The 25,084-nt window shown below is 47.9% G+C and overlaps 1 protein-coding gene and 1 long non-coding RNA gene across 2 annotated transcripts in view; one reads left to right on the top strand and one right to left on the bottom strand.

Annotated features, from left to right (window-relative positions):
* LOC142661945 (uncharacterized) overlaps nucleotides 1-16,868 on the top strand; it is a 60,086-nt gene extending 43,218 nt beyond the window's left edge. Inside the window, exon 4 of the long non-coding RNA XR_012850841.1 lies at nucleotides 16,781-16,868. This is a non-coding gene — a long non-coding RNA (uncharacterized LOC142661945). The remainder of the gene's footprint in view (nucleotides 1-16,780) is intronic.
* A 5,612-nt stretch (nucleotides 16,869-22,480) lies between these two features.
* LOC142662742 (uncharacterized) lies at nucleotides 22,481-23,960 on the bottom strand. The gene is made up of 2 exons (XM_075840968.1): nucleotides 23,830-23,960; nucleotides 22,481-23,225 (listed from the first exon to the last, which is right to left on the bottom strand). The coding sequence occupies exons 1-2, from the start codon at nucleotides 23,840-23,842 to the stop codon at nucleotides 22,600-22,602; spliced, it is 639 nt and encodes a 212-aa protein (XP_075697083.1). The 5' UTR covers nucleotides 23,843-23,960; the 3' UTR covers nucleotides 22,481-22,599.
* Between the last annotated feature and the right edge of the window lie 1,124 nt (nucleotides 23,961-25,084).

Below are 25,084 nucleotides of genomic sequence, written 5' to 3'. Positions count from 1 at the left end.
AGTGAGGGCACCCGAACAATTTCAGACCAGGAACAGTCTCGTGGTGATGTTGATTCCGGAGGGGCCTTCTTCCCTGTTGTTGTATTCCGGGCTGTCGTCTCTAATGCGTTGGGACTCCCATGTCCCGCCATCTTGTCCACGAAAAGCGTCGCCGCCTCAGGAGTATGGAATATCTTGACGGAGCCATCTGATTTCGTAATCCTCAATGTGGCCGGATATTGCAGCTGAAATGTAATTTTGCGCTTGTATAAGGTAGTGCATACTCCCCCAAATGATCTTCGTCTGCGTGTGACATCCGTTGAATAGTCAGCAAATAAAATTATTTTTGCTCCCCGAAGATGTAAAGGGGTATTTCGATTCCTGAAGGTGCGTAAAAGTTCCTCTTTGTCGTTGTAATCCAGATAACGCATGATTACTTGGCGCGGTCTGGTTTGCGTCTCCCCTGTGGTGGCCTTTACTGAGCCAGGAGGGCTGACCCGATGCACCCTCTCCACTCTGCATGACCTGGTCAGACCCAGAGCTTCCGGGAGCTCCGTTTCACAGATCCCCTGGAGGTGCTGGGGTTTAATGTGTTCAGGCAGACCGACAATCCTGAGATTGTTCCTCCTGGAACGATTCTCCAAATCCTCCAAACGGTCTCTGAGCTTGGTGTTATCTTGTAGTAAACCTTGAATGTATGTATGAGCCCCAGCAGATTCATCTTCCATGAGGCCAACACTTTGTTCCAACTCGTCTAGCCGTGTACCATGGGAAGTAACCTCGTTTTGAAGCTTCTGTAACGTCGTCATTACCGTGGCCCACCAGAAAGTCTCTAATATCAGGGCCTAGGTGAGTAGCAACCTCTATCGCCAATCTCCGGTAGTCTAGTGGCAATTCAGCAGCCTCCAGCTGTTGTACTCCGTCTGTGTGGGGCACTGGGCTCTGTGGCCTGCTCTGAGACGGCGATGCATGTTGCGGCGCCGCCATCTTGGATGCCTCCTCTCCCTGCATCGTGCGTCCGGGCGGGTGATCTCGCGGGTGCCGCTCCTGAGGAGATACCGCTCCATGCACGGTCTGTGCCCACTCACCGTGCCTCCAGCTAACTGCCGGGGTAGGTTTTGTGTAAAGGATCTGCCAGGCACAGCTTCGGGGTTAACTCCCAGAACTAATCAGTCAGCACCTGAGAATACATCCCTGAGACTGACTCCTGCTTCCACCATTCAGGCTGGCAGGCTTAGGAGTGGGAGAGCCTATCATAACCTGGCCAGACTCCGCTAGCTCCCGCCCTCGGTCTATTTAAGCCTGCACTTCCTGTCCCTCGGTGCTTGTGATTCTTTCCTTGTGGTTTCCTGGCCCAGCTACAGCTCCTGCTATTTTTGATCCTGGTCCATACAGACCCTGGCTTACCGACTACTCTTCTGCTTTTCGTTTTGTACCTCGCACACTCCTGGCTTGACTCGGCTCGTTCACCACTCTGGTTGCTCACGGTGTTGCCGTGGGCAACGGCCCCTTTTCCTTGCTTGTGTTCCTTTGTATGTTTGTTGTGTTTGTCGTGCACTTACTGAGCGCAGGGACCGCCGCCCAGTTGTACCCCGTCGCCTAGGGCGGGTCGTTGCAAGTAGGCAGGGACAGAGTGGCGGGTAGATTAGGGCTCACTTGTCCGTCTCCCTACCCCCTGCTATTACATAATCACAAGCCCATACCTAGTCTACCCCTGGTCCCTGACACCACTATGGATCCCCGTGAGACCCTGGCTCAGCAAATGCAGGGTCTCTCCCTACAGGTCCAGGCCCTGGCTCAGAGGGTCAACCAGCCTGATGCTACCCTGGTAGTTCCCCTCACCGCACCTCTTGAACCCCACCTCAAGTTGTCCGACCGGTTCTCAGGGGACCGGAGGGCTTTTCTCTCCTTTCGGGAGAGTTGTAGGCTTTACTTTCGTTTAAAGCCTCATTCCTCAGGTTCTGAGAGCCAGCGGGTGGGTGTAATTATGTCCCGGCTCCAGGAAGGGCCCCAAGAGTGGGCCTTCTCCTTGGCTCCTGACGCCCCTGAACTTTCCTCCGTTGATTGTTTCTTTTCTGCTCTCGGACTTATTTATGACGAGACTGACAGGACTGCCTTTGCCGAGAGTCAGCTGGTGACCTTAAGTCAGGGTAAGAGACCTGTTGAGGAGTATTGCTCTGACTTTCGGAAGTGGTGCGTAGCTTCTCGGTGGAATGACCCTGCCTTAAGGTGCCAGTTTAGGTTGGGTCTGTCGAATGCCCTGAAAGACCTGCTAGTTAGCTATCCCTCTTCTGACTCCCTAGACCAGGTTATGGCTTTAGCGGTACGACTTGACCGACGTCTCAGGGAATGACAACGTGAACGTTTATGTGTTTTCTCCTCCGACTCCCCCATGATGCCTCCCGAAGCTCCCTTGCTTCGTTCCTCCCCGAAAGATTCAGAGATACCTATGCAACTCGGGGCCTCCGTGTCCCCCCAACAACGTAGAGAATTCCGCAGGAAGAATGGTCTCTGCTTCTACTGTGGGGACGACAAGCATCAAGTGAACAACTGTCCTAAGCGTAAGATTGCAGCCAGAGAACTTCCGCGTCTAAGTGATCATCGGGGAGGTCACTTGGGCGCACAGGTATTTCCCGTAAATAGGAAACGTACTAAGATCTTGCTTCCCTTTCAGGTCTCTTTTGGTGGTAGGTCTGCTACCGGCAGTGCCTTCGTGGATTCAGGGTCCTCTACTAATATCATGTCTGTGGAATTTGCTATGTCCCTTGCTATGCCTCTGATTGATTTACCTAAACCTGTCCCGGTAGTGGGTATCGACTCCACTCCTCTTGCTAATGGTTATTTTACACAGCATACCCCTGTTTTTGAACTCCTTGTTGTCTCCATGCATTTGGAGCAATGCTCTGTACTGTTGATGCAGGGATTATCGTACGATTTGGTTCTAGGTCTTCCCTGGTTGCAGTTGCATAATCCTACGTTTGACTGGAATACCGTGGAGCTAACCAAATGGGGTAATGAATGTTGTACGTCATGTTTTTCTGTTAATTCTATTTCTCCCCCTAAGGAGGCGAATACGCTACCCGAGTTTGTTCAGGACTTCGCTGATGTTTTCTCTAGGGAGGCCTCCGAAGTGTTACCTCCTCATAGAGAATACGATTGCGCTATCGAATTGGTACTAGGAGCTAAGCTTCCTAAGGGTAGGATATTTAATCTTTCTTGTCCCGAACGGGAAGCTATGAGAGTGTATATCCAGGAATCCCTGGCCAAGGGTTACATTCGTCCCTCTTCTTCTCCGGTAGGTGCTGGCTTCTTCTTCGTGGGGAAGAAGGATGGTGGTCTTAGGCCATGCATTGACTACCGTAGCCTGAATAAGGTCACGGTAAGGAACCAGTATCCCCTTCCTTTGATTCCTGATCTCTTTAATCAGGTTCAGGGGGCCCAATGGTTTTCTAAATTGGATCTACGGGGGGCGTATAACCTTATTCGCATCAAAGAGGGGGATGAGTGGAAGACTGCGTTTAACACGCCCGAAGGCCATTTCGAATACCTCGTCATGCCCTTTGGGTTGTGTAATGCCCCTGCGGTCTTCCAGAATTTCATAAATGAGATTTTGAGAAATTACCTGGGGATTTTTCTGGTAGTGTACCTTGATGACATACTCGTGTTTTCCAAGGACTGGTCCTCCCACATTGAGCATGTCAGGAAGGTGATCCAGGTCCTTCGGGAAAATAAACTGTTTGCCAAAACCGAAAAATGTGTGTTTGGGGTACAGGAGATTCCATTTTTGGGTCAAATCCTCACTCCTCTTGAATTCCGCATGGACCCCGCCAAGGTTCAGGCTGTGGCGGAATGGGTCCATCCTGCCTCCCTGAAGGCGTTACAGTGTTTTTTGGGGTTCGCTAATTATTACAGGAGATTTATTGCTAACTTCTCGGTCATCGCTAAGCCCCTTACGGACCTCACTCGCAAAGGTGCTGATCTCCTCCACTGGCCTCCTGAGGCTGTCCAGGCTTTTGAGGTCCTTAAGAAGTGCTTTGTCTCGGCCCCGGTGCTGGTTCAGCCCAACCAAATGGAGCCATTTATCGTGGAAGTTGACGCATCTGAGGTGGGAGTGGGGGCTGTCTTGTCCCAGGGTACCAGGTCCCTCACCCATCTCCGCCCCTGTGCCTACTTCTCCAGGAAGTTTTCGCCAACTGAAAGTAACTATGATATTGGCAACCGCGAACTCTTAGCCATTAAATGGGCATTTGAAGAGTGGCGCCACTTCCTGGAGGGGGCTAGGCACCAGGTAACGGTCCTTACCGACCACAAGAATCTGGTTTTCCTAGAATCTGCCCGGAGGCTAAACCCGAGACAAGCTCGATGGGCGTTATTTTTTTACCAGATTAAATTTTTTGGTTACCTATAGGGCTGGGTCTAAAAATATTAAGGCTGATGCACTGTCGCGTAGCTTCATGGCCAGCCCTCCTTCGGAGGAAGATCCTGCTTGTATTTTGCCTCCAGGTATAATCATTTCCTCTATCGATTCTGATTTAGTCTCTGATATTGCTGCTGATCAAGGTGCAGCTCCCGGGAACCTTCCTGAGAACAAGCTGTTTGTTCCCCTGTAATTCCGGCTAAGGGTACTTAGGGAAAATCATGACTCCGCACTATCTGGTCATCCAGGCATCCTGGGTACCAAACACCTCATTACCAGAAATTATTGGTGGCCTGGGTTGCCTAAAGACGTTAAGGCCTACGTCGCCGCTTGTGAGGTTTGTGCTAGGTCCAAGACTCCCAGGTCCCGACCAGCGGGCTTACTGCGTTCGTTGCCCATTCCCCAGAGACCTTGGACACATATCTCCATGGATTTTATCACCGATTTGCCTCCATCCCAAGGCAAGTCGGTGGTGTGGGTGGTGGTGGACCGCTTCAGTAAGATGTGCCACTTTGTGCCCCTCAAGAAACTACCCAACGCCAAAACGTTGGCTACCTTGTTTGTCAAACACATCCTGCGTCTCCATGGGGTCCCGGTCAATATTGTTTCGGACAGAGGGGTACAATTTGTTTCATTGTTTTGGAGAGCCTTCTGTATGAAGTTGGGGATTGATCTGTCCTTCTCCTCTGCCTTCCATCCTGAAACCAATGGCCAAACGGAGAGGACTAATCAATCTCTAGAACAATACTTAAGGTGTTTTGTCTCTGACTGTCAATTTGATTGGGTCTCTTTCATTCCCCTCGCCGAATTTTCCCTTAATAACCGGGTCAGTAACTCGTCAGGGGTCTCTCCTTTTTTTTGTAATTTTGGGTTTAATCCAGGGTTCTCCTCCGTTTCACCTGGTAGTTCCAACAATCCCGAGGTAGAGGTCGTTCATCGGGAACTGTGCACAGTCTGGGCCCAGGTTTAGAAAAACCTAGAGGTGTCCCAGAGCGTACAAAAAACTCAGGCTGATAAAAAACGTTCTGCTAACCCCCTGTTTATGGTCGGGGATCTGGTGTGGTTGTCGTCTAGGAACTTGCGTCTCAAGGTTCCGTCCAAGAAGTTTGCTCCCCGGTTTATTGGGCCGTATAAGGTCATTGAGGTCCTCAATCCTGTCTCCTTCCGGCTGGAGTTACCCCCGTCTTTTCGGATACTCGACGTGTTTCATGCCTCCCTCCTCAAACGCTGCTCCCCGTCCTTGGCTCCCTCGAGGAGACCTCCTGTTCCCATCCTCACCCCGGAGGGGGTGGAGTTCGAGGTGGACAGCAAGATGGTCCAAGGCTCCCTCCAGTACCTGGTCCATTGGAGAGGATACGGGCCCGAGGAGAGGACTTGGGTACCCGCCCGGGATGTTCACGCTGGGGTATTGGTCAGGAGGTTCCACCTGCGTTTCCCCAGTAAGCCAGGTCCACTTAGAAAGGGTCAGGTGGCCCCTGAAAAAAGGGTGGGTACTGTAAAGGATCTGCCAGGCACAGCTTCGGGGTTAACTCCCAGAACTAATCAGTCAGCACCTGAGAATACATCCCTGAGACTGACTCATGCTTCCACCATTCAGGCTGGCAGGCTTAGGAGTGGGAGAGCCTATTGTAACCTGGCCAGACTCCGCTAGCTCCCGCCCTCGGTCTATTTAAGCCTGCACTTCCTGTCCCTCGGTGCTTGTGATTCTTTCCTTGTGGTTTCCTGGCCCAGCTACAGCTCCTGCTATTTTTTATCCTGCTCCATACAGACCCTGGCTTACCGACTACTCTTCTGCTTTTCGTTTTGTACCTCGCACACTCCTGGCTTGACTCGGCTCGTTCACCACTCTGGTTGCTCACGGTGTTGCCGTGGGCAACGGCCCCTTTTCCTTGCTTGTGTTCCTTTGTATGTTTGTCGTGCACTTACTGAGCGCAGGGACCGCCGCCCAGTTGTACCCCGTCGCCTAGGGCGGGTCGTTGCAAGTAGGCAGGGACAGAGTGGTGGGTAGATTAGGGCTCACTTGTCCGTCTCCCTACCCCCTGCTATTACATAATCACAAGCCCATACCTAGTCTACCCCTGGTCCCTGACACCACTATGGATCCCCGTGAGACCCTGGCTCAGCAAATGCAGGGTCTCTCCCTACAGGTCCAGGCCCTGGCTCAGAGGGTCAACCAGCCTGATGCTACCCTGGTAGTTCCCCTCACCGCACCTCTTGAACCCCACCTCAAGTTGCCCGACCGGTTCTCAGGGGACCGGAGGGCTTTTCTCTCCTTTCGGGAGAGTTGTAGGCTTTACTTTCGTTTAAAGCCTCATTCCTCAGGTTCTGAGAGCCAGCGGGTGGGTGTAATTATGTCCCGGCTCCAGGAAGGGCCCCAAGAGTGGGCCTTCTCCTTGGCTCCTGACGCCCCTGAACTTTCCTCCGTTGATTGTTTCTTTTCTGCTCTCGGACTTATTTATGACGAGACTGACAGGACTGCCTTTGCCGAGAGTCAGCTGGTGACCTTAAGTCAGGGTAAGAGACCTGTTGAGGAGTATTGCTCTGACTTTCGGAAGTGGTGCGTAGCTTCTCGGTGGAATGACCCTGCCTTAAGGTGCCAGTTTAGGTTGGGTCTGTCGAATGCCCTGAAAGACCTGCTAGTTAGCTATCCCTCTTCTGACTCCCTAGACCAGGTTATGGCTTTAGCGGTACGACTTGACCGACGTCTCAGGGAATGACAACGTGAACGTTTATGTGTTTTCTCCTCCGACTCCCCCATGATGCCTCCCGAAGCTCCGTTGCTTCGTTCCTCCCCGAAAGATTCAGAGATACCTATGCAACTCGGGGCCTCCGTGTCCCCCCAACAACGTAGAGAATTCCGCAGGAAGAATGGTCTCTGCTTCTACTGTGGGGACGACAAGCATCAAGTGAACAACTGTCCTAAGCGTAAGATTGCAGCCAGAGAACTTCCGCGTCTAAGTGATCATCGGGAAGGTCACTTGGGCGCACAGGTATTTCCCGTAAATAGGAAACGTACTAAGATCTTGCTTCCCTTTCAGGTCTCTTTTGGTGGTAGGTCTGCTACCGGCAGTGCCTTCGTGGATTCAGGGTCCTCTACTAATATCATGTCTGTGGAATTTGCTATGTCCCTTGCTATGCCTCTGATTGATTTACCTAAACCTGTCCCGGTAGTGGGTATCGACTCCACTCCTCTTGCTAATGGTTATTTTACACAGCATACCCCTGTTTTTGAACTCCTTGTTGTCTCCATGCATTTGGAGCAATGCTCTGTACTGTTGATGCAGGGATTATCGTACAATTTGGTTCTAGGTCTTCCCTGGTTGCAGTTGCATAATCCTACGTTTGACTGGAATACCGTGGAGCTAACCAAATGGGGTAATGAATGTTGTACGTCATGTTTTTCTGTTAATTCTATTTCTCCCCATAAGGAGGCGAATACGCTACCCGAGTTTGTTCAGGACTTCGCTGATGTTTTCTCTAGGGAGGCCTCCGAAGTGTTACCTCCTCATAGAGAATACGATTGCGCTATCGAATTGGTACTAGGAGCTAAGCTTCCTAAGGGTAGGATATTTAATCTTTCTTGTCCCGAACGGGAAGCTATGAGAGTGTATATCCTGGAATCCCTGGCCAAGGGTTACATTCGTCCCTCTTCTTCTCCGGTAGGTGCTGGCTTCTTCTTCGTGGGGAAGAAGGATGGTGGTCTTAGGCCATGCATTGACTACCGTAGCCTGAATAAGGTCACGGTAAGGAACCAGTATCCCCTTCCTTTGATTCCTGATCTCTTTAATCAGGTTCAGGGGGCCCAATGGTTTTCTAAATTGGATCTACGGGGGGCGTATAACCTTATTCGCATCAAAGAGGGGGATGAGTGGAAGACTGCGTTTAACACGCCCGAAGGCCATTTCGAATACCTCGTCATGCCCTTTGGGTTGTGTAATGCCCCTGCGGTCTTCCAGAATTTCATAAATGAGATTTTGAGAAATTACCTGGGGATTTTTCTGGTAGTGTACCTTGATGACATACTCGTGTTTTCCAAGGACTGGTCCTCCCACATTGAGCATGTCAGGAAGGTGATCCAGGTCCTTCGGGAAAATAAACTGTTTGCCAAAACCGAAAAATGTGTGTTTGGGGTACAGGAGATTCCATTTTTGGGTCAAATCCTCACTCCTCATGAATTCCGCATGGACCCCGCCAAGGTTCAGGCTGTGGCGGAATGGGTCCAACCTGCCTCCCTGAAGGCGTTACAGTGTTTTTTGGGGTTCGCTAATTATTACAGGAGATTTATTGCTAACTTCTCGGTCATCGCTAAGCCCCTTACGGACCTCACTCGCAAAGGTGCTGATCTCCTCCACTGGCCTCCTGAGGCTGTCCAGGCTTTTGAGGTCCTTAAGAAGTGCTTTGTCTCGGCCCCGGTGCTGGTTCAGCCCAACCAAATGGAGCCATTTATCGTGGAAGTTGACGCATCTGAGGTGGGAGTGGGGGCTGTCTTGTCCCAGGGTACCAGGTCCCTCACCCATCTCCGCCCCTGTGCCTACTTCTCCAGGAAGTTTTCGCCAACTGAAAGTAACTATGATATTGGCAACCGCGAACTCTTAGCCATTAAATGGGCATTTGAAGAGTGGCGCCACTTCCTGGAGGGGGCTAGGCACCAGGTAACGGTCCTTACCGACCACAAGAATCTGGTTTTCCTAGAATCTGCCCGGAGGCTAAACCCGAGACAAGCTCGATGGGCGTTATTTTTTTACCAGATTCAATTTTTTGGTTACCTATAGGGCTGGGTCTAAAAATATTAAGGCTGATGCACTGTCGCGTAGCTTCATGGCCAGCCCTCCTTCGGAGGAAGATCCTGCTTGTATTTTGCCTCCAGGTATAATCATTTCCTCTATCGATTCTGATTTAGTCTCTGATATTGCTGCTGATCAAGGTGCAGCTCCCGGGAACCTTCCTGAGAACAAGCTGTTTGTTCCCCTGTAATTCCGGCTAAGGGTACTTAGGGAAAATCATGACTCCGCACTATCTGGTCATCCAGGCATCCTGGGTACCAAACACCTCATTACCAGAAATTATTGGTGGCCTGGGTTGCCTAAAGACGTTAAGGCCTACGTCGCCGCTTGTGAGGTTTGTGCTAGGTCCAAGACTCCCAGGTCCCGACCAGCGGGCTTACTGCGTTCGTTGCCCATTCCCCAGAGACCTTGGACACATATCTCCATGGATTTTATCACCGATTTGCCTCCATCCCAAGGCAAGTCGGTGGTGTGGGTGGTGGTGGACCGCTTCAGTAAGATGTGCCACTTTGTGCCCCTCAAGAAACTACCCAACGCCAAAACGTTGGCTACCTTGTTTGTCAAACACATCCTGCGTCTCCATGGGGTCCCGGTCAATATTGTTTCGGACAGAGGGGTACAATTTGTTTCATTGTTTTGGAGAGCCTTCTGTATGAAGTTGGGGATTGATCTGTCCTTCTCCTCTGCCTTCCATCCTGAAACCAATGGCCAAACGGAGAGGACTAATCAATCTCTAGAACAATACTTAAGGTGTTTTGTCTCTGACTGTCAATTTGATTGGGTCTCTTTCATTCCCCTCGCCGAATTTTCCCTTAATAACCGGGTCAGTAACTCGTCAGGGGTCTCTCCTTTTTTTTGTAATTTTGGGTTTAATCCACGGTTCTCCTCCGTTTCACCTGGTAGTTCCAACAATCCCGAGGTAGAGGTCGTTCATCGGGAACTGTGCACAGTCTGGGCCCAGGTTTAGAAAAACCTAGAGGTGTCCCAGAGCGTACAAAAAACTCAGGCTGATAAAAAACGTTCTGCTAACCCCCTGTTTATGGTCGGGGATCTGGTATGGTTGTCGTCTAGGAACTTGCGTCTCAAGGTTCCGTCCAAGAAGTTTGCTCCCCGGTTTATTGGGCCGTATAAGGTCATTGAGGTCCTCAATCCTGTCTCCTTCCAGCTGGAGTTACCCCCGTCTTTTCGGATACACGACGTGTTTCACGCCTCCCTCCTCAAACGCTGCTCCCCGTCCTTGGCTCCCTCGAGGAGACCTCCTGTTCCCATCCTCACCCCGGAGGGGGTGGAGTTCGAGGTGGACAGCAAGATGGTCCAAGGCTCCCTCCAGTACCTGGTCCATTGGAGAGGATACGGGCCCGAGGAGAGGACTTGGGTACCCGCCCGGGATGTTCACGCTGGGGTATTGGTCAGGAGGTTCCACCTGCGTTTCCCCAGTAAGCCAGGTCCACTTAGAAAGGGTCCGGTGGCCCCTCATAAAAGGGGGGATACTGTAAAGGATCTGCCAGGCACAGCTTCGGGGTTAACTCCCAGAACTAATCAGTCAGCACCTGAGAATACATCCCTGAGTCTGACTCCTGCTTCCACCATTCAGGCTGGCAGGCTTAGGAGTGGGAGAGCCTATCGTAACCTGGCCAGACTCCGCTAGCTCCCGCCCTCGGTCTATTTAAGCCTGCACTTCCTGTCCCTCAGTGCTTGTGATTCTTTCCTTGTGGTTTCCTGGCCCAGCTACAGCTCCTGCTATTTTTTATCCTGCTCCATACAGACCCTGGCTTACCGACTACTCTTCTGCTTTTCGTTTTGTACCTCGCACACTCCTGGCTTGACTCGGCTCGTTCACCACTCTGGTTGCTCACGGTGTTGCCGTGGGCAACGGCCCCTTTTCCTTGCTTGTGTTCCTTTGTATGTTTGTCGTGTTTGTCGTGCACTTACTGAGCGCAGGGACCGCCGCCCAGTTGTACCCCGTCGCCTAGGGCGGGTCGTTGCAAGTAGGCAGGGACAGAGTGGCGGGTAGATTAGGGCTCACTTGTCCGTCTCCCTACCCCCTGCTGTTACATTTTGCTTGCGGGTGTGTGGTGGCGGAGGGACAGGGGGTCGGGGTCGGTGGACATCGACTTATTATATATAAACCATAGCACCCCTTTAACAGGGTATTCCGGCCGCAAGAAGTTATCACCTATTCTCTGGATAGGTGGTAACTGTAAGGCCGTGTTCACAGAATAATTTGCAGGCAGAAGAAATCTGCGCTAGATTTTGACCTGCCTGCACTTTCTTGCCAAGGTTTTTGTGGCACTTTTCGCCCGCAGCCATTGAGGACCGTGGGCAAAAACGTAGCACAAAAAGCTGTTTCTGCCTACCGTTGATTTCAAAGGGCGGAACCGCAGCAAGAAAGAACATGCTGCTATTTTTCCCCGTAAGCGGCTTAAAGCCGCCTCTGAAAAAAACTCCTCCGCCTCCAATTGAAATCAATGGGAGGCGGTTTTCAGATGTTTTTTGGAGCTAATTCTAACGTGGTCTCCGCATCAAAAATCTCTGTGTGAACTGGGCCTTAGATCAGTGCGTGTCTGGCTGCTGGGACCCCCACCAAAACAAGTGTCCTGCTTCCGCCATTCCCACAAGCTGCAAGTCCCGCGGCCAGGATGCTCGGCAGCTGCAGTCAGTGTTATAGACTTTAAATGGAGCAACATGGCAAATGCCTGACCTGCCCTCCATTCAACGCCTCCTGGCAGCGGTCGGTCCCCCACCGATCTAACATTTATCACCTATCGAGTGGAAGGGTGATAATATTTTGTGACTGAAATACTCAATTTAAGTGAATACATTTTTTATTATGTAAAAGTTACTGCCTCTACCATTGAAGACTGTGTAGAGATAACAGGATACACTAGAAATAATGTCGCTAATTAAACACTCCAAATCTACCTCCATTTATTTCAATAGAAGATAAAGGCGTTTTTTGTCCGCTCGCAGAAAAAAAAAGCATCATGCCCTATTCTTAGAGCGGTTTCTGCCTCTTAACCTCCATTGAAATCAATGGTAGGCAGAAAGAGAAAGCTCAGTTCGTTTTCAGCGCTTTATGACACGTGTTTTGTTTTATTAGAAACCATCCTCAATTTTTGCATTTGATTATTAAAAAAAAGCCTGGAAAAAACCCGCCTCAAAAAAATGTCCAAAAACGGTTGCACTTCAAAATCTGCCTAAAAAATCCTGAAGGAATTTTTCTGACAATAATCTCCATGTGAACTGGCACTAATACTGGCTCACCCTGCTTTCCCAGACTCCTCTAATCTCCCAAGCTGTATTCATCACTCCTATATTTATACATAACAATGACAAAATAGTTCTCGTAGTTTCTTTAATCACAAGATATGTGCACATGAGAAGGTAGACATGGAGAATGCTGATGGTTTCCACGTCATCTCTTCATTTCTCCCCCATTAGCCTCTCCGTAGATGAGCATCACACAGATCAAGGCGGATTCAGATTAGACTGCAGAGTCACTTCTTCTAGAGTTCCCTCTTCCAGAGCATCATAAAATTCCAGATCGTCACTGGGTGATGGGCAACGAGTGTCACCAGCTCCGGATGTAATACTTTGTAGCTGAGACTGTGCATAGAAAGCGAGCATGTTGAAAGAGATCACCATGCTGGTTACGGTTTGGTTGATCATGTACCATGCTGCTGCCCACATGTTGGATTTAAAATTGGGCCACCTCAGTCTGCTGGTAGTGTACTGCCATGTCTGTTGCAGCCAGGACACTTTAGGCTCCATGATGTCTTCAGGGATTGATGGTATATCCACCTGGTTATAGTCCGGCATATCGATTATGACATGCGGGTTCTGCCTGGGATCCTGTATGTGTGGATGAAGGATCTTTATCTTGGTGACTTTGTCACATGAAGGCATATTAATTGTCACATCCACCGGCTGTCGGCCTTGTTTCCTCACATGCTTTTACTTTTTCGTGATTTTTTTTTGTCTTTTGATGTGAATGCGAGGCTCAGTGACGTTAAGTTTACGGAATTTGCCAATCTTCCATAGACAACTTCTCACAAAATGTAAGAGACAAACCACAGGAACTGAGAGAACCGGGATGTCTGCAAAATAGAGACAATAGGTATTTAATAGGTTGGGTGTCAGATCATCAGATATTCTAAACTGTTGTACAGTCATTGAAATATGTATAATGCTTATTTGTAAGGTTATGTGCTACTACGCTACTGTAATACAAATAATATCCTACATCTGGTTATATGAAATTTACAATATATTTCAGTTCTATGCTGGGAAGAAGTGCCGGATTATCTGTCTACTTGGATTATAGGATCCAGAATTACAGGAATTGTCTATCTATCCTATCTATCTATCTATCTATCTATCTATCTATCTATCTATCTATCTATCTATCTATCTATCTATCTATCTATCTATCTATCTATCTATCTATCTATCTATCTATCTAATCTATCTATCTATCTATCTATCTATCTATCTATCTATCTATCTATCTATCTATCTATCTATCTATCTATCTATCTATCTATCTATCTATCATCAATTTTCTTATAATGTACTTATTTCTGTGACACCTTTAAAAGGCAAAATATGTGATATTTATTATATCAAGTTGCAAAATAAAAACATAAAATTATTTTTTAATCAGTTTGTAAGAAATTACATGGTGTTTAAAACACGGTTTTCACTTTCCATCATTCAATGTTTGTGATAATGAGAATAAAAATTTCCATGGTACTTACCACTTAGCTTCATTGCTGCGGCCCTTTTAGGGTTTCCAGTGCCTTTAAAAAGGCAAATATTATTCTTTCAAGTCGCAAAATATAACAATTTAAAGTCTTTTTCAGGTCACTTGGGAAAATATGCTCACCCACTGAACTCTGACACTGACTGTTAGAGGTAGAACTCCACCCAGCTGAAATTCCACTATATCTATGATGTCACAATATCACAGCATACCTATGATGTCACAATACCACAGCATACCTATGATGTCACAATATCACATCATACCTATGATGTCACCATACCACAGCATATCTACCTATGATGTCACCATACCAGAGCATATCTATGATGTCACAATATGACAGCTTACATCATCAGTTATTCCATAAATAGTAGACATAGATTTCTTACATTTGCTGTTCTGACATTTACCTTGAAGCTCCTAGGCCCAAATGCAAAACAGTTACAGGGTCCTCACATAGCATGTGCCATTTATAATACTGGTGTCTTTTGTGTCAGGGCCCCTGCAGGCACCATGAGCTGTGTTGCACCCCGTATAGCTATGCCCTTGTGGCTTCATACATTATGTAAATTCTAAGGGTATGTGCACACGATAACTGCATTTACGTCTGAAATTATGGAGCTGTTTTCAGGAGAAAACAGCTCCTGAATTTCAGACGTAATTGCGAGGCGTCCATTACGGCCGTAATTTGGAGCTGTTCTTCATTGGATTCAATGAAAAACGGCTCCAATTACGTCCCAAGAAGTGTCCTGCACTTCTTTGACGAGGCTGTTATTTTACGCGCCGTTGTTTGACAGCGACGCGTAAAATGACAGGTCGTCGGCACAGTAGATCGTAAAGCCCATTGAAATAAATGGGCAGATGTTTGCCGACATATTGGAGCCATCTTTTCAGGCGTAATTCGAGGTGTAAAACGCCTCCATTACGCCTGAAAATAGGTCGTGTGAACCCAGCCTAAGGCAAAAAACGCGGCGTTTTGCGTGCGCAAAAGGCAGTTGACAGCTCCGTGTGTCATGTTGATATGGTGCGTGGCTGCGTGCTTTTCACGCAGCCGCCATCATTATGACACTCCGTTTGGATGTTTGTTAACAGAAAAGCACGTGGTGCTTTTCTGTTTCCATTCATTCTTTTTGTGCTGTTGCGCGAATAACGCGCGTCCCACGGAAGTGCTTCCGTGAGGCGTGCGTGATTTTCACGCACCCATTCTCTTCAATAGGTGCGTGATGCGCGAAAAAAACAGAAATATAGGACCTGTCGTGAGTTTTACGCAGCGGACTCACACTGTGCAAAAATCACGGACAGTCTGCACTGCCCCATAGACTTGCATAGGTCCGTGCGACCCGCGTGAAAATCACGCGGGTTGCACGGACGTATATCACGTTCGTGTAAATCCGCCCTAAGGGTATGTTCACACGGCATCGTCCGTTACGGCTGAAATTACGGTGCTGTTTTCAGGAGAAAAAAGCACCGTAATTTCAGCCGTAATAGCATGTGCAGGCATCTTACGGACGTAATTGGAGCTAAATGGCTCCATTTACGTCTGAAGAAGTGACAGGCACTTTTTTGACGCGGGCGTATTTTTTACGCGCCACCTTTTGACAGCGGGGCGTAAAAAAAATGACCGTCGGCACAGAACATCGTAAGACCCATTCAAATGAATGGGCAGATGTGTGCCGACGCTTTTGAGACGCATTTTCGGACGTAATTCGGGGCTAAAACGCCCGAATTACGTCCGGAAATAGTGTGTGTGAACCCAGCCTAAGGGTATGTTCACACGACAGCGTCCGTAACGGCTGAAATTACGGGGATGTTTTCAGGAGAAAACATCCCCATAATTTCAGCCGTAACGGCATGTGCAGGCGCTTGAACACCGCGTCCATTACGGACGTAATTGACGCTGCTTTTCATTGGAGTCAATGAATAACGGCTCCAATTACGCCCCAAGAAGTGACAGGTCACTTCTTTGACGCGGGCGTCCATTTACGCGCCATAATTTGACAGTGGCGCGTAAATATACGCCTCGTGTGAACAGACAGACGTCAGCCCATTGCGTTCAATGGGCAGATGTTTGTCAACGCTTTCAAGCCGCATTTTTCGGACGTAATTCGGGGCAAAAACGCCCGAATTACGTCCGTAATTAGTGTGTTTGAACATACCCTTAGGCTTTATTCAGACGAACGGGAAATACGTCCGTGCAACGCGCGTGTTTTTCACGCGCGTTGCACGGACCTATATTAGTCTATGGGGCCGTGCAGACATGTGCGTGATTTTTACTCAGCGTGAGTCCGCTGAAAAAAAGTCACGACATGTCCGTTCTTTGGGAGTTTTGCGCGAATCACGCACCCATTGAAGTCAATGGGTGCGTGAAAACCACGCATGTCGCACGGAAGCACTTCCGTGCGAACAGCGTGATTCGCGCAACAGCTGTCAAAAGGATGAATGAAAACAAAAGCACCACGTGCTTTTCTGTTTACAAACATCCAAATGGAGTGTCATAATGATGCCGGCTGCGCGAAAAGCACGCAGCCGCGCATCATATGATGCTGCCACACGGAGCTGTTAAGTGGCTTTTGCGCACGCAAAACGCCGCGTTTTTGCGTGCGCAAAAATGCCACGCTCATGTGAATCCAGCCTTAGAGTTATATGCTAGGACAATTTGAGGATAACAGTGTTGTTTAGGGTTGATGAAGCAAAGTTGTGCTGTACATTATAGCTGCTTTATGCTTTTACATTGTCATTTCCTTTCTCAATGAGATACATAGGGCAGGTGCTTTATTGTAATACAGTATAATATAAACCTGATGAAACTGATTTACAATATTTCTCTATATGCAGAGTATTGATGTCACCACTAGAGGTCAGTGTTGCACAGCATCATTTGGAAATCTCCAATTGCAGTAAAAGGGACTCAGTGCTCCGTATCAATGGGGTAATAGTTCATTGATGACTACTAATCCTTTCTTCTGAAGTTTCTTTTAAAATTTTCTAACTTTATCTAACTTTTTAAAGCATTCAATAAAAAGAATAACTATTGTAATATACACAAATTAGACAATATTGCTCCAGTGCATTGTTTTCCATTGTGTACATTGTTGGATTCACTAGGAATATGAAATAAGGTTTTTATTGAAATGTTTCTTCTCTTATTTCATGACTAAACAGGTTTATTCGTTATAACCCAAAATATTTTTTTAACCCCTTAATGACACAGCCTAGTTTGGGCCTTAACCCCTTAATGCCGAAGGTATTTTAAACCTTAAAGGGGTTTTTCTAAAATAATCTAGCATTGGTTTTGTAATAGTATATATAGTAACTTACTAAGGCTTCATTCACATCTTGTGTCAGGGTTCCGTTCTGACGTTCCGTCGGAGCTTTCCGTCAGAACGGAACCCTGAGGCTGGGTTCAGACGACCTATTTTCAGGCGTAAACGAGGCGTATTATGCCTCGATTTACGCCTGAAAATACTGCTCCAATACGTCGGCAAACATCTGCCCATTCATTTGAATGGGTTTGCTGACGTACTATGCCGACGACCTGTAATTTACGCGTCGTCGTTTGACAGCTGTCAAACGACGACGCGTAAAATGACTGCCTCGTCAAAGAAGTGCAGGACACTTCTTTGGACGTTTTTCTCATAGACTCCAATGAAAACAGCTCCAAAAACGGACGTGAAAAACGCAGCGAAAAACGCGAGTTGCTCAAAAAACGTCTGAAAATCAGGGGCTGTTTTCCCTTGAAAACAGCTCTGCATTTTCAGACGTAATTGCAGTTATCGTGTGCACATACCCTGACTGAGACATATACGGAAATCATAGGTTTCCGTTTGCATCACCAGTGATTTAAATGGTGACAGATCCGGTGCAAATTGTTTGTTCGTCTTTGTTGTGCAAGGGTTTCTTCATTTTGACGGAATGAATACCGTAGTCGTCTATGCTATTAATTTCATCAAAACAACGGAACTCTTGCACAACGGAGACAAACGGAAACTATTTTCAATTGATCCGTTAACCTATGGTTTCCGTTTGTCTCAGTTAGGGTTCCGTTCTGACGGGAAGCTCCGACGCAATGTCAGAACAGAACCCTGACACAGATGTGAACTAAGTCTAATATACTTCTTCTTTTGGAAATGCCCCTCTCTGATTCAGGACGCTGTCACATATACATACTTGCCAACTATCCCGAATTTGCCGTGACTGTCCCGAATTTACATTCCCGGCAAATTACTGTCCCGAGACTTGTCCCAGCAACCGCTATATTACATTTTATCTGCGGACGCAGATACAATTGAATACGATGACACAGCAGGAAACTTTCCACTTCCTACTCTGCCATTCACTCCTCCTAGAGCGAAATCCCCGACGAAAGCGTTGCCGACGCCCTGCCGGGGATTCTGCTGCAGGAGGTGTCACTGCCCTTATATGGACAGTGAAGTCAGGGCTCTCTCTATGAGCAGAATTCCGGCCCGGGCGTCAGCAACTTTAGCCGGGGATTCCGGGGCTCAAGGAGTAGCCCATGACTTCACTGCCCATACAAGAGCAATGATGTCAGGGTCACCTCCTACAGCAGCCAAAGCATTGCTGATGCCTGGCTGGGGATTCTGCTCATAGAGCGAGCCACTGACGACGTCACTGTGCATATATGGACAATGAAGTCAGGGGCTCCTCCTGGACCGCTAAAATCCCTGGCCAAAGCGTTGCCGACGCCTGGCCGGGGATTCTGCTCATGGAGTGAGCCCATGACTTCACTGTCCATATAAGGGCAGTGACGTCAAGGTTACCTACTGCAGCGGAATCACCGACCAGAGCATTGCCGACGCCTGGCCAATGAATCCGCTCATAGAGAGCCACTTTGGCTCTATCTACGGGGGGGGGGGGGGGTGTATGTGGCAGTATCTACAGGGGGAGTATGTGGCACTATCTACAGGGGGAGTTGTGTGGCACTATCTACAGGAGGAGTTGTGTGGCACTACCTACAGTCGGAGTATGTGGCACTATCTACAGGGGGAGTATGTGGCACTATCTACAGGGGGAATTGTGTGGCACTATCTTTAGGGGTAATGTGTGGAACTAAACACTGGGCACTGTGGCATCATCTACAGGGAGCAGTGTGTGGCATCATTATATACAGGAAGTAGTATGGGGCAATATCTACTGGACGCAGTGAGGAGCACCCTTTTCCAAGGGGCAGTGAGTGTGGCACTATCTACGCTGGTTTTTACGCTACCAGTAGTGGTCAGAACATATCGCCTAGCCCTAGTGATAAAGTGAGACATTATCTGCCTGTAAGCAACCAGATAACCAGAAAAAATTGGTATTGCTATGTCCGTAGTAGTCCAAACTATTACAATATACCATTATTTAACTCGCAGCACGGTGAACACCATAAAAAATAAAATAAATAAAATAAAAAAATTTATGGTACGTTAACCCGTTAGTGACCGGCCCATAGTCTTTTTACGTCAGTCACTAACGGGCCTTATTCCGATGCCATAGACTTTTTACGTCGCGGCATCGGACTAAAGGAAACAGAGCAGGGAGCTGTCAAATCTCCCTGCTCTCGGCTGCCAGAGGTAGCTGAGGGCTGGGAGCGTCCCTGCTCTGCCGTGTGAGATCGATATTAGTATCGATCTCACCCGTTTAACCCCTCAGATGCGGTGCTCAATAGCGAGCACCGCATCTGAGTGGTTTTGGAGAGAGGGAGGGAGCTCCCTCTCTCTCCCACCGACACCCGGCGATACGATCGCCGAGTGTCAGTGTCTCCGATGGCAGCTGAGGTCCTAATAAAGGCCCCCAGGTCTGCATGGAGCGAATGCCTGCTAGATCATGCCTCTGGCATGACCTAGCAGATGCCTGTCCGTTTTAAACGGACAGGCATAATACACTGCAATACAGAAGTATTGCAGTGTATTATAATAGCGATCGCAGTCTCTTTCATTCTCTTTCAGTCTCTTTCTTTCAATAGCGGTCTCTTTCATTCCCCTCGCCGAATTTTCCCTTAATAACCGGGTCAGTAACTCGTCAGGGGTCTCTCCTTTTTTTTGTAATTTTGGGTTTAATCCACGGTTCTCCTCCGTTTCACCTGGTAGTTCCAACAATCCCGAGGTAGAGGTCGTTCATCGGGAACTGTGCACAGTCTGGGCCCAGGTTTAGAAAAACCTAGAGGTGTCCCAGAGCGTACAAAAAACTCAGGCTGATAAAAAACGTTCTGCTAACCCCCTGTTTATGGTCGGGGATCTGGTGTGGTTGTCGTCTAGGAACTTGCGTCTCAAGGTTCCGTCCAAGAAGTTTGCTCCCCGGTTTATTGGGCCGTATAAGGTCATTGAGGTCCTCAATCCTGTCTCCTTCCGGCTGGAGTTACCCCCCGTCTTTTCGGATACACGACGTGTTTCATGCCTCCCTCCTCAAACGCTGCTCCCCGTCCTTGGCTCCCTCGAGGAGACCTCCTGTTCCCATCCTCACCCCGGAGGGGGTGGAGTTCGAGGTGGACAGCAAGATGGTCCAAGGCTCCCTCCAGTACCTGGTCCATTGGAGAGGATACGGGCCCGAGGAGAGGACTTGGGTACCCGCCCGGGATGTTCACGCTGGGGTATTGGTCAGGAGGTTCCACCTGCGTTTCCCCAGTAAGCCAGGTCCACTTAGAAAGGGTCCAGTGGCCCCTCATAAAAGGGGGGGTACTGTAAAGGATCTGCCAGGCACAGCTTCGGGGTTGACTCCCAGAACTAATCAGTCAGCACCTGAGAATACATCCCTGAGACTGACTCCTGCTTCCACCATTCAGGCTGGCAGGCTTAGGAGTGGGAGAGCCTATCGTAACCTGGCCAGACTCCGCTAGCTCCCGCCCTCGGTCTATTTAAGCCTGCACTTCCTGTCCCTCAGTGCTTGTGATTCTTTCCTTGTGGTTTCCTGGCCCAGCTACAGCTCCTGCTATTTTTTATCCTGCTCCATACAGACCCTGGCTTACCGACTACTCTTCTGCTTTTCGTTTTGTACCTCGCACACTCCTGGCTTGACTCGGCTCGTTCACCACTCTGGTTGCTCACGGTGTTGCCGTGGGCAACGGCCCCTTTTCCTTGCTTGTGTTCCTTTGTATGTTTGTCGTGTTTGTCGTGCACTTACTGAGCGCAGGGTCCGCCGCCCAGTTGTACCCCGTCGCCTAGGGCGGGTCGTTGCAAGTAGGCAGGGACAGAGTGGCGGGTAGATTAGGGCTCACTTATCCGTCTCCCTACCCCCTGCTGTTACATTTTGCTTGCGGGTGTGTGGTGGCGGAGGGACAGGGGGTCGGGGTCGGTGGACATCGACTTATTATATATAAACCATAGCACCCCTTTAACAGGGTATTCCGGCCGCAAGAAGTTATCACCTATTCTCTGGATAGGTGGTAACTGTAAGGCCGTGTTCACAGAATAATTTGCAGGCAGAAGAAATCTGCGCTAGATTTTGACCTGCCTGCACTTTCTTGCCAAGGTTTTTGTGGCACTTTTCGCCCGCAGCCATTGAGGACCGTGGGCAAAAACGTAGCACAAAAAGCTGTTTCTGCCTACCGTTGATTTCAAAGGGCGGAACCGCAGCAAGAAAGAACATGCTGCTATTTTTCCCCGTAAGCGGCTTAAAGCCGCCTCTGAAAAAAACTCCTCCGCCTCCAATTGAAATCAATGGGAGGCGGTTTTCAGATGTTTTTTGGAGCTAATTCTAACGTGGTCTCCGCATCAAAAATCTCTGTGTGAACTGGGCCTTAGATCAGTGCGTGTCTGGCTGCTGGGACCCCCACCAAAACAAGTGTCCTGCTTCCGCCATTCCCACAAGCTGCAAGTCCCGCGGCCAGGAGGCTCGGCAGCTGCAGTCAGTGTTATAGACTTTAAATGGAGCAACATGGCAAATGCCTGACCTGCCCTCCATTCAACGCCTCCTGGCAGCGGTCGGTCCCCCACCGATCTAACATTTATCACCTATCGAGTGGAAGGGTGATAATATTTTGTGACTGAAATACTCAATTTAAGTGAATCAATTTTTTATTATGTAAAAGTTACTGCCTCTACCAGTGAAGACTGTGTAGAGATAACAGGATACACTAGAAATAATGTCGCTAATTAAACACTCCAAATCTACCTCCATTTATTTCAATAGAAGGTAAAGGCGTTTTTTGTCCGCTCGCAGAAACAAAAAGCATCATGCCCTATTCTTAGAGTGGTTTCTGCCTCTTAACCTCCTTTGAAATCAATGGTAAGCAGAAAGAGAAAGCTCAGTTCGACTTCAGCGCTTTATGACATGTGTTTTGTTTTATTAGAAACCATCCTCAATTTTAGCATTTGATTATTAAAAAAAAAAGCCTGGAAAAAACCTGCCTCAAAAAAATGTCCAAAACCGGTTGCACTTCAAAATCTGCCTAAAAAATCCTGAAGGAATTTTTCTGACAAAAATCTCCATGTGAACTGGCACTAATACTGGCTCACCCTGCTTTCCCAGACTCCTCTAATCTCCCAAGCTGTATTCATCACTCCTATATTTATACATAACAATGACAAAATAGTTCTCGTAGTTTCTTTAATCACAAGATATGTGCACATGAGAAGGTAGACATGGAGAATGCTGATGGTTTCCACGTCATCTCTTCATTTGTCCCCCATTAGCCTCTCCGTAGATGAGCATCACACAGATCAAGGCGGATTCAGATTGGACTGCAGAGTCACTTCTAGAGTTCCCTCTTCCAGAGCATCATAAAATTCCAGATCGTCACTGGGTGATGGGCAACGAGTGTCACCAGCTCCGGATGTAATACTTTGTAGCTGAGACTGTGCATAGAAAGCGAGCATGTTTGAAGAGATCACCATGCTGGTTACGGTTTGGTTGATCATGTACCATGCTGCTGCCCACATGTTGGATATAAAATTGGGCCACCTCAGTCTGCTGGTAGTGTACTGCCATGTCTGTTGCAGCCAGGACACTTTAGGCTCCATGATGTCTTCAGGGATTGATGGTATATCCACCTGGTTATAGTCCGGCATATCGATTATGACATGCGGGTTCTGCCTGGGATCCTGTATGTGTGGATGAAGGATCTTTATCTTGGTGACTTTGTCACATGAAGGCATATTAATTGTCACATCCACCGGCTGTCGGCCTTGTTTCCTCACATGCTTTGACTTTTTCTTGAATTTTTTTTGTCTTTTGATGTGAATGCGAGGCTCAGTGACGTTAAGTTTACGGAATTTGCCAATCTTCCATAGACAACTTCTCACAAAATGTAAGAGACAAACCACAGGAACTGAGAGAACCGGGATGTCTGCAAAATAGAGACAATATATATTTAATAGGTTGGGTGCCAGATCATCAGATATTCTAAACTGTTGTACAGTCATTGAAATATGTATAATGCTTATTTGTAAGGTTAAGTGCTACTACGCTACTGTAATACAAATAATATCCTACATCACGTTATATGAAATTTACAATATATTTCAGTTCTATGCTGGGAAGAAGTGCCGGATTATCTGTCTACCTGGATTATAGGATCCAGAATTACAGGAATTATCTATCTATCTATCTATCTATCTATCTATCTATCTATCTATCTATCTATCTATCTATCTATCTATCTATCTATCTATCTATCTATCTATCTATCTATCCATCCATCCATCCATCCATCCATCTATCATGAATTTTCTTATAATGTACTTATTTCTGTAACACCTTTAAAAGGCAAAATATGTGATATTTATTATATCAAGTTGCAAAATAAAAACATAAAATTATTTTTTAGTCCTTCAAACCCCCCACTCACTATTATCAGTTTGTAAGAAATTACATGGTGTTTAAAACACGGTTTTCACTTTCCATCATTCAATGTTTGTGATAATGAGAATAAAAATTTCCATGGTACTTACCACTTAGCTTCATTGCTGCGGCACTTTTAGGGTTTCCAGTGCCTTTAAAAAGGCAAATATTATTCTTTCAAGTCGCAAAATATAACAATTTAAAGTCTTTTTCAGGTCACTTGGGAAAATATGCTCACCCACTGAACTCTGACACTGACTGTTAGAGGTAGAACTCCACCCAGCTGAAATTCCACTATATCTATGATGTCACAATACCACAGCATACCTATGATGTCACATTACCACAGCATACTTATGATGTCACATTACCACAACATACCTATGATGTCACCATACCACAGCATACCTATGATGTCACCACACCACAGCATACCTATGATGTCACATTACCACAGCATCTTGCGTCAGGGCTCCTATCTGTCGTTCCGTCGAAGCTTCCCGTCAGAACGGAACCTTGACCGAGACAAACGGAAACCATAGGTTTCCGTTTGCATCACCAGTGATTTCAATGGTGACAGATCCGGTGCAAATGGTTTCGGTTTGTCTTTGTTGTGCATGGTTCCGTCATTTTGACGGAATGAATACCGTAGTCGACTATGATATTCATTTAGTAAAAACGACGGAAACCTTGCACAATGGACACAAACGGAAACCATTTGCACCGGATCCATCACCATTGAAATCAATGCTGATGCAAACGGAAACCTATGGTTTCCGTTTGTCTAAGTCAGGGTTCCGTTCTGATGGGAAGCTCCGACGGAACATCAGAACAGAACCCAGACACAGATGTGAACGAAGTCTAATATACTTCTTTTTGAAATGCCACTCTCTGATTCAGGACGCTGTCACATATAGGGATGCACGATGCATCGAAACTTCGATACTGTTTCGATACTGTGCATCCCTAAACGGTTCGATACCGCTATTTCCTGTATTTCGATACTGAGCTGCGCAGCCGCACAGCTAAGTATAGTAATACATGAATGTATGAGAGCGGGGCACCGGCCGTGTAATACAGCCACAGCCCCGCTCCTGAGTCCTGGCAACTGCACGGGGTCAGGATAATGCTATGCGGCCAGCGCTGCACTAATGATCTGCAGCACTGAAGACAGAACATGGCGGGCGCACTACAAAACACCCGCATGTTCTGTCCTCGGAGCCTGAACCGCCGCTCATTAGTGCAGCGCCAGCCGCATCACCTCATGCTGACCGCGCGCGCACTTCCTGTCAGGAGCGGGGCAATGGTTGTATTACACAGCTGCAGCCCCACTCTATAACGGCGGAGATCAGAGAAACCTCTCAT

This window comes from Rhinoderma darwinii, chromosome 10, assembly GCF_050947455.1.
Source record: "Rhinoderma darwinii isolate aRhiDar2 chromosome 10, aRhiDar2.hap1, whole genome shotgun sequence".
NCBI lineage: Eukaryota > Metazoa > Chordata > Amphibia > Anura > Rhinodermatidae > Rhinoderma > Rhinoderma darwinii.
This window is presented reverse-complemented; position numbering and strand designations above follow the sequence as displayed.